We start from the raw sequence: 10,491 nt of genomic DNA, 5'->3' as shown, positions 1-10,491 counted from the left end.
TATGTTAATTTCCGTATTATTGAAAAGTTCGAAATGGATTATATGGCTTTTAATCGAATTTTCGCAACTATACTTTTCAATCTTTTTTTTTGGATTTTTTGGCAAATGAGAAGTTTTTGATAAAGATTTCATGATAAGTTTGAATTAAATTTTTTAGTTTAGTCTGAATTTAAGCTTTGATAAATAGAAAAAATCAGTCACCGTGGTCAAGGTAATTGGAAAAGTATTTATTTCAAGATAAGTAGTCGAGACATTGTCAAACATCGATGAAACATAAATTTGTTGCTTTTATAAATTTAAAAGCAATGCTAGTTACTGGTCACTAATCATTTTAGCGAGCATTTTTCATGATTTTATAAAGCAATTGCTGCGATATCATATAAAAATTCCATGAAAAAAGATAGAAAAAGAGTTTACAACTAGAAAATCAAATTCTAAAATCAAAAAGAAATGAATAATTACAGAAAAAAGAGTATTCATCATTCTATTAATGAAAATATAAAATGGACTTTCAGATACAATCAAAATTGTTCCTAAACCCATTCAATTATTTCTTCCCAATAAATCGAACAGGACTAAATCTTCATTTCAATAATTTTCTAATTTTCTCCTCATTTTAATCATATTTCACCTCTGTTACTTACTTACTAAATTGAATTTCATAAAACCAAAGGTCATCATGCTAAAAACACTCCAAATAATTTGCTAATTGATTAAAATCATTGAGCGCACTTTTCATCTGCGCATGGAATGAATCTATCCAAGATTTAAACATTTCAATGAATTCACGATATTCTGAGAAAGAAGTTATTTTTGGAAATAGAACATAATGCTAAATTGGAATTTGGGAGCATTGGCGGAATAGCAGTTCAACAGTGATAATTTTAAATTTGAATGATAAGAAATTTCCTCTTTTGTTTTCTTTACTATTTATTCTCGATTATATACTACCTTATTCAATTATGGCTTATGATTTAGCCAATTATCTTTATTGGCTATTTTATGGTATTTCATGAAATTTGAATTGATTCAATGAACTATCATAAAAAATACTGCTATTATTTCAAGATTTGTAAGAATTCAATACTTGAATAGTGTTGATTTGTAATTTAATATCACCTAGCAACGATAATAATTGCAGTAGATTTTTAAGGAGACACAGGCGGAAGGTGAAATTGTCGAAGTGTCAGCGGAATTTCATATTTTGGATTAGTAAATTCATATTGAGAATGAAATTATTAGCAAAGGAAGATTTAGATGATTAATATTGATAATGTAGAATTTGAGGAAATGGATGAAAAATAATAAATTTTCGGATAATTTTTGGTAATACTTTGCAGTAACAGAAAATATTCCGGAAACGGTCAATTTGTTTGTCATTGAACGACTTTCTTGCAAAGCATTTTCGAATAAAACTAATTAATCGGAAAAACTCTGTGCAACGAAGTTTAACATGCAATTGATCGAACATTGATCGACAGGTATCACAATATTCATTAATATTTGTTTCATATTAGCTAATCAATCTATTGCCAATTAATTAATTTCCAATATTCTATTATTAGTTAATACCTGAAATTCTAAAAATATTCATTAATATTTGTTTCATATTAGCTAATTAATTTATTGCAAATTAATTAATTTCTAATATTTTACGATTAATTTAATTAATCAGAATTCTAAGTTCCTATTTGCAACATTAAATTCAACATAAAAATGCTTCCCATTTATTCTGTCATACAAAATATGATAATTTGAAATAAAAATTGGAAATGAAATACTTCTAGTTGTACTTCTTAATCATAGCCAATTAGTACCACTCATATTTATATCATTTTAAATTGCCTTCAATAATCACTGATTAACACAAATATCAATCTGTTCACGTTGGATTATTTATTACACAACGCAAATTTCTTTTCTTCACTGATTTGTAATCTTCTGACCATCTGATTGATTGATCGGTTGATTGATTAATCTATTGATCGGTTGATTAGTTGACTGATTGATTGGTGATTAAGAATGGATATTCTGATTTTATCATATCTAAATATGTGAAGCGTACATGAAAAGACCAAACAATTTGTTTTTTAAACTTTGTTATTTACATTATAATTCATTTATCATCTTTTTTTATAAAACGGATACCAATGAACATTCTTACCTGTCGCTGTTTAATTTTTTATTATTATTATTAATCAGTTTTTGTCGAGAACATTCTGGAAGAGACTGTCCCAATGACTAATAAATTAAAGGTTTCCAGAATTACTTCTGCTATTACAATGATATTATCCATGTTTAATCACCTAAAAGTACATTTATTTTTCATCATTTTCTTTAAATTAATTTATCAACAAACTAACATTCATCTCTAAAGCTAATTTATAAATCCAAACTATGACATTTCGTTGACGCTTCCATAACTTTGCTTCTCGAAAAAAAAAAAAAAAAAAAATCAAATTCCCATAGCGAATACTAATTAGAAAAAAGAAAAACCATACCTAAAGAGATAAGATTAATTAATTAATTAACTAATTAATCAATTCTTTGTAATGAAAGGAAATCATTGCTATCATTTTATAGCTAATCAATGAAATGAGTTAAACAAGTAATATCTTATCTTCATGGTTGTGCTATAAGTACTGCTTTAATAATGGATATTGACAAAGACTCTAAATTCAATCAAAATATCAAAGGATTTCTTTAAGGTATATTCTGGGAACTGTAATTTATCTTTAGCTCAAGTCTAACTGATATAAACAAAAAGCTTTTTTTACGTAAAAACTTTACTTTTACTATAAATTCCTTAATTTTAAATTATAAGCAGAATAGCTAATTGATAAATTAGCCTATTCAATTCTGTCTTGGCTCTTTTCACTACTCATATTAAAAGCATAAGATTGCTCCCAAATTCATTGTTTCTAATTATTGTTGTTGATATTCCTAAAAAATATCTGTCCTGAAATTCATCCAAACAATTAAGCCTTTGAAATTGTATTTCCTTTTCTACTCTCTCACTAATTCTTTTTTCATCAAAAGCTTTGCGAATTAATTGTTTTCATCATTGAACGCAAATTCAGATCCATTTGTTTTCAAAACTTTTTGCTTATGAAAATTCCTTTCAAAATAGGAATCGATGAGAGTATCAGTAATAGTAACTGAGTTTCTCTTCGAGAATCTCGAGAACTCGGCAAAATTCATCTAATTCGATTTTACAAATAGAATCCAGCAAAATGTCATAAGCACCTGGTATCAGTAACTGAGTTACCATCATTAGACCGTAGCTCTGAGAATTTGTATGATTCACCAGTTTATTAAATTCAATCTATCAAGATTAATTAATTAATTAACTAATTAATCAATTCTTTGTAATGGATTCAATCTATCAATTTTAAACATTCCAGCTTGATTATTAGTCAGAGTTAGTTGCTAATATTATCGTTGCTAACGTTTCTGTTATCATTCTTTTATCAAATGATTATCATTTTAGATATATCCATTGATTATATCATTATTTGCTTTGTTGTAATGAGATTTAAATGGATTTGAATTCTTTTTTTTTTTCAGTGAAATGAACACATAATTAAATACATATATATATTATTGGTTGTCTACTTAATTAAAGTAATTAATTAGTCTCATAACTATTTGAAAAAAAGATTTATGATTTATGGAAATGCTTCTTTGATTTAATATTACTGCAAAAGCATTGAATTTGAGATCGATGCGAACTCATTCTCAAAAGGTATGTAACATTTATACTCAAATAATATACAAATAAATTAAGAAATTTTGAGATATTTAAATTATAATTGTATTTCTCAGATTTTTTTTTTTTGAAAATTTTTCTTTATGATTGTAACAAATTGGAAAATTAATTTTTTGTAGCTTCGTGCTGCAGCTGTACACATTGGTATTATTAGTGGTACAATAACTTATGTTTGCATTGGTGCAATTTTATTTTTGTATGTTGAACGACCGATCGAAATTAGATCACGTCAATATCATCTTAAAACTTATGAAAAAATTAAATCTGTATGTAAATTTGTATGAAATTCTCTAATTTTACTCAATAAACTTTATTCTAAAATTGTTAACATTTTTCAGTTATTAATGTTATTAAGCAGATGTAATTTTAAAATTACTTAAAAATTAGCTTTTTTAAAATTTTAATATTTTAATAAAAATTACAAATGCATTCAAAGCTGATGAAAAATTAAAATTGCAGAAATTTCTGCATGCAGTGGTAGCGGATAATTTGACAGAAAATGATTTATATATTATAAGTGCTAATTACATTGAGGAATTGTTTGATTTCTACAAAGATTCACAAGTAATTTTAAATTCTTTAAAGAAAAATTTAATTTTAAAATTTAATTTTTTTTTTTAAATTGTTTAATATTTGAATTTTTGGAGATTTTGTAAATCTTTTATATACTCAATTTTTTTTTGCAACTATTTTATTAAAATTTCGTTATAAAAAAAAAAAAAAAATAATGAAATTGTTGAATTATTGAATGCATTCGTTTTTATTTGAAATGAAATATAATTTTAAAGTTAGAATTTGATATTTTCTGAATTTTGCTAAAAAGTTTTCATTTTTTAGCAAATTATTTAAATGGATAGCTATATTAATGAATTATCATATGCTTTTTACTAGCATTTTAAAAGATATTTAAAGCTATACAAATAAGATCAAAGAATAGTGTAGCTAACAAATAACTAATTATACTTAATTGTTTGAAAGTTATCTTTGAGTAAAATCATTGATCTTCCATTTTTCAATAATTTTTAGAGCGAAGTAAATTCAACTTCTGAATTATCTGTCATAATTTTAAGCAAAAAAAAGAAAATAGTCATAAATGGATGAACAAAATTAATTGATGGCTTAATTAACAATTGAAAATAAACAAAATCAAAGATTCCATATGATTGGAAGTCAAGAAATTACCTTAGCATTTCACTTTATTCATGAATAATTGAATATTACTCCTTTGATTATTCTAGAAATTAAAATTTTTTTAAATTCAATTGATTTTAGAATTAAAGTTTTTGAAGTATAATGCAAAATTAGGAAAAAACAACGACTAAGGATAATGTGAAAAGTTAGAATTATTAAAAATTTCAATTATTGCATATTATTTAACATATCATAATAACAAAAGTAATGAAAGTTTAAGCAAAGTAAATTTCATTATGATTGTTACTGCTAATAATTGAATATAATTAATTATGAATTTAAAAAAAAAAAAATGAATTATATTATAACTTTTAGGCAGCTCGAGTATTTGAAGCATATTATTTAAATGATAGATTAAAGGAAGATCAATGGACTATAGCTTCATCTATACTCTTTGCTGCTACTACTGTTATTCCTGTTGGTAAGAATAAATAAACATTTTATTTGTTATTAAATAGTAATTTTGTTTTTTTTTTGATTTAAAATTAAATTATTAAAAATTCAACAATTAATTTTCATCAATAATAACTGAACAAATTTATTTATTTGATAGCTAGCTAAATGAATATATATTATTGTAACTGTAAACATTTAACAATAAATGTTTAGGTTATGGTTTTGTTACACCAATTTCTAAGGTAGGACGATTTATTGTTATTATTTATGCTCTTATTGGTGCACCATTGGTACTTGTTACAATAAGTGATATTGGTAAATTTATTAGTTTTTATTTCATGCGCTTTCTTCCTGAGGTATTCACTTATTATATTAATTTAATTTAAACAATTTAATTTTTTTTTTTTTACATCAATTTAATCATACTTAATTAGCATAAGAAAACATATGCAATAAGCGCATTGTTTTTATAAACAATAAAGTAAACTTAAGCGCAATATTAATGTTAATTGCATGCTTTATAAAGTTATGAAAAAACTAATATTTCTTCAATTGACCAGTGATCGGTGACCAATGACCAATGACCAACGTTGCTTTCAAATTTATAAAAGTATGCATATTGCAGTCAGTAACAGGTTTATGTTTTCTTGGATTTCTGATAATTTATTTATTTATTGGAGCTTTGCTATTTTCATTGTTTGCCCGAATTACTTACCTTGAAGCGACATACTTCTCCATCACATCCGTTTTTACAATCGGTTACGGTGATACAGAAGCAAGTTTCTTATCCTTTTTTTTTTTAAAAAAATTATTTATTTGCACATTTTATAAAATGTAAACTAGTCGCTAGCAATTTCTATTTTGTATTTTAAATATATTATAATTTTCCATATAAATATATATAAGATACAAATATTTGTTGTCACTGTTTGTCAACAAAAAATCAAGAAATCTTAGTATTGGAAAAAAAAATTCTACAATTTTTTCCACAAGAAAGCAATGCTAAGCTTTCCGTATGTTCATTCCGGATATTAAGTTACTCTTTTTACAACTGTTAAATAATTTGAAAGCGTAAAATGCTATGTTTTGATATTTCCGGAAAATTTTTAGCATTCCATTTTTTCTTTTTACTGAATACATCTCGAATAATTCCTTTCACCTGAATTAGCTATAATTTTTTTTTTTCTCACCGGAAAAAATCACTAAAAGATGAAGCGTAATTGCTAAATCTTTGATTTGTCAACCTAACTGTAATCACGACATATTCTCGAAGTAAATGCGACAAAGCTTTCAAGAATGCTTGACACTTTTCACTTCACTGATTTTCATATTTTCTCTACGGATTAGTGAGCATAATAAAATGCATAAAAATGTTTTTTTATAGCCATTATTTGGCAATTTTTTGGAGCAAAAAATAAACAAAACTCTAAAATTAGAAATCGGTGTAGTACTAAAAAAATATAATTAATATAATTTGCAATGCTTTGATCAGTTGTAATTGATCGAAAACATAAACAAAATCGTTAATTATGCAAAATTTGTTAATGATAATTAAGAATATTGCATCATATGTTTCATTAATTTATAATTGTTTGAATTATTTGAATTTGCAATTAATTTACTCAACTATTTGAATTTGGAATTAATTAATTCAATTATTTGAATTTACAATTAATTTACTCAACAATTTGAATTTAGAACTAATTAATTCAATTATTTGAATTTACAATTAATTTACAATTATTTGAACACAAACATTTTAAACTGTTACAAAAATTCTGATCAAACTCTGAGTCATAATCAATTTGAAATGAAAATAAATTTTGTAATGAAATTTAATTTAGCCACCAGTTCCTGTGCCATATCTCATTTTATATATTATAATTGGTGTAATACTAGTAACAATAGCAGTAGAGGTATTGGCTGCTGAAATAATTAATCATATTCATTATATGGGTCGTCATGTTAGTAAGGCAAGAAAAATCACTCGAAAATTTTATAAGGTTTATTTCAATTTCTGTACTTTTTTTTTTTTAATTTAAAAAAATTTTGAAAAAGCAAAATATTTTGTTTTTGTTTTTTTTTTTGTTTTTCATTAAGAAAATTTTATAAGATATTTTATGTATTATTTTATTGAGAAAAAACAAGAAATAAGATAACATGAATAAAGATACTTTAAAGTAAATCAAAAATTTTAAAAGGTAAAGGAAAAATTGGCATTTCAAAAATGTATTTTTTATATGAAATATGATTATTATTAAACTTTTTGATGAGTTATTTGTTACTTAAAATTTTGAATTTAATTATCAAAGTCATTAAAATATTACTCTTAGAATTATTTTCAATTTGACTTACCTAAAAATACTAACTTTTAAAATTGTAGATGGCACGTGCAATGGACGTACGTCGTGGTTTCAACAGTGGTTTAATGCAAATCGAATCATTTATTCGTTTTGGTTTAATATTTGGAATGATGAAAACAGATTCAAATGACGAGCAAAACGTATTGACACCTTGTAACATTAATTCAACTTTTGAGCCAACAAATGATGATATCAAATTCGCTGATGATGACGTATCAGATAGACCTTTACACGTGGATCGAGAAAGACGTCAATTCAAATGACGTGAAGACTAGTAGAATATTATGGTACCTCTTGTACGTGATTTCAGTTTGAAGGGAGGAATCACGCAGCCTAATAAACTCGTCATGCGCCTCTATTGACTAAGTTAGCATAAATATTTTGCTAACTATTTTTATATGATAAGTAAAGTTTCATACCTTATTTTGAATTGACGTCTTTCTTTCATACCTGAATTGACGAGTAAAACGGATGACCTTTCCCCTTTCTCTTCACACCTGTAAATTCCGTTTATGAATTCCTAGCAGCTTTTGTGATATTTATTTTGTGCATATTGCAATAGAAACTTATAAATAAAACGTTTAATTTAATCCAATTTTTTCTTCGTTTTCACTTTCATATCGTTTTGTTCATCAGAAGAAATAGTTTCTCCGACAAAATTTTTTTTTGTGTTTCATGAAGATATCCAGATGAAGCAATTGTTGTGTCATGAAAGTGATTTACAATCACAAATTTTCTGGAAAAACTTTGTGATGCAAACTAGATGATTCGCAGGTATAATGACCATCGGTCATCTCAGTACTTGGTATAATGACCATCGATCCTCTCAATTCTCGGTATAATGACCATCATTCCTCTCAATACTCGGTGTAATGACCATCATTCCTCTCAATACTCGGTATAATAACCATCGATCCTCTCAATACTCGGTATAATGACCATCGATCCTCTCAATTCTCGGTATAATAACCATCGATTTTCTCAATTCTCGGTATAATGACCATCAATCCTCTCAATACTCGGTATAATGACCATCGATCCTCTCAATTCTCGGTATAATAACCATCGATCCTCTCAATTCTCGGTATAATAACCATCGATCCTCTCAATTCTCGGTATAATGACCATCGATTCTTTCAATTCTCGATATAATGACCATCAATCCTCTCAATACTCGGTATAATAACCATCGATCCTCTCAATACTCGGTATAATGACCATCGATCCTCTCAACTCATTCGTTTTATTTGGTGGATAACTTCAGATGCTGCTACATAATTTGTCATAAATTGTAATATTTGACCTATACTCCGATGACCATCAAATTTGCAATGACAGATCGGTCATTCTATCAAAGATCACTGCAACAAACAATAATTTTACTTTGCTAGTAATTACTAGAATACAAATACATAAAAGAAATATCAGCAATTAGCAAAAATAATTTTTCAATTCGTAAGTTTTATCACTAAGTCTCATTTCTAACAAATAACTGAATAAATATGCTAATCACTGAACAATTTATATTATTATTTCTTTTAGATAGCCAAAAGCGCTTCTATTAAATTACATTTTGACATTATTCCGTATCTAATATTTCTGATTTATTTTATAAAATTTAATATTTCAATTTCATTATATAAAATCCAAATTATTAATCAACTATTAAATTATCCTACTTAAAAAAAAAAACTTTTTTGAAAAAAAATATATCATTCAAAAGTGTATTTTCAGGAATTTATTATTTGAAAGAAAAGTTTGATTAAATTTAATTTTATGTCAACAATACGATCAGTTTAGTTTATTCCTGCATAAAGCAGAATTAAGCAATCATCATTGCTAATAAACATTGTCACCTTGTCATCATTTTGGACTAAACTTTTTTATTTTCAACTAATGTTCTTCTTCTTCTCTCTTTAATATTCATTTGAAAATCAATTTTATATTCTTTTTAAAATTTATCACTGATAACGGAAAAAATAAAATCAGTCAATTCGTTTTTAAAATTTATGTTTTTAAAATTATTTTCCTTTTCTTTCATTGCAATAGCAAATTGTTGTTTAATTCGAAAATTTATTTTGTAAAGTTTTTCACTTTCTCAGTTTTGTTAGCAATTTTTTTTTAATCTAAATAAAGATTTCTAAATGTAAAACAAATTATAAAATCAATTAGTAATAGAAATAACCTGAAATATTTTAAATTTAATTAATTAATGAATATTTTAATTATATATTTAACTCTAATTGCAAATGCTAAAAAAAGTAAAAATGGTGGTTAGATATGACATTATAAACTAAAAGGTTATGCTGAGTAAAATTAATTTTAATTTAAGGAAAACACAGAATTGAAATATTTTGCAGTATGATTTTCAAAATGCTGTGATAGAAATTTTATATAGAACTACAATTTTTATATTTATTTTACTAGTAGATATTTCAGATTATCACTTATTATATTTTAATTAAAAGTAAGAAAATGATAAAAAAATTTAACTGAAAAACTCTGTCTCAGCTTTAAAAAATATTTTATTGAAAACTGAATTTTACCCAATTTAATTTTCAAGTGAATTTCTTCATTCATTGTTGAAGAAATTATCATTTTACTGAAAAATATTCATAAATCATTATTTAAAGGATTATTTTTTTTTTTTTGTCCAAAAAATTGCAAAATTTTTTTCACATTTAAAAATTATATTTTCTCTTTGATAGAACCTTTAAAATTTGAAATTATTTCTTTTTGAACTGTCAAATTATCATTCAATTTAACCGACAA

The 10,491-nt window shown here is 24.9% G+C and overlaps 1 protein-coding gene across 1 annotated transcript; it reads left to right on the top strand.

The window, feature by feature from the left end:
• Positions 1 to 3,724: 3,724 nt before the first annotated feature.
• On the top strand, positions 3,725 to 7,982 carry Bma-twk-10 (Uncharacterized protein; the record flags this gene model as incomplete). The annotated part of the gene is made up of 8 exons (XM_043078211.1): positions 3,725 to 3,745; positions 3,889 to 4,035; positions 4,229 to 4,333; positions 5,276 to 5,381; positions 5,570 to 5,712; positions 5,982 to 6,131; positions 7,201 to 7,359; positions 7,740 to 7,982. The coding sequence occupies 8 exons, from the start codon at positions 3,725 to 3,727 to the stop codon at positions 7,980 to 7,982; spliced, it is 1,074 nt and encodes a 357-aa protein (XP_042934145.1).
• Positions 7,983 to 10,491: the final 2,509 nt, after the last annotated feature.

The sequence above is a fragment of the Brugia malayi genome (assembly GCF_000002995.4).
Source record: "Brugia malayi strain FR3 genome assembly, contig: Bm_v4_Chr2_contig_001, whole genome shotgun sequence".
NCBI classification, from domain to species: Eukaryota; Metazoa; Nematoda; class Chromadorea; order Rhabditida; family Onchocercidae; genus Brugia; species Brugia malayi.
The sequence above is the reverse complement of the archived record's forward strand: the minus strand, read 5'-3'. Positions and strand labels throughout refer to the sequence as shown.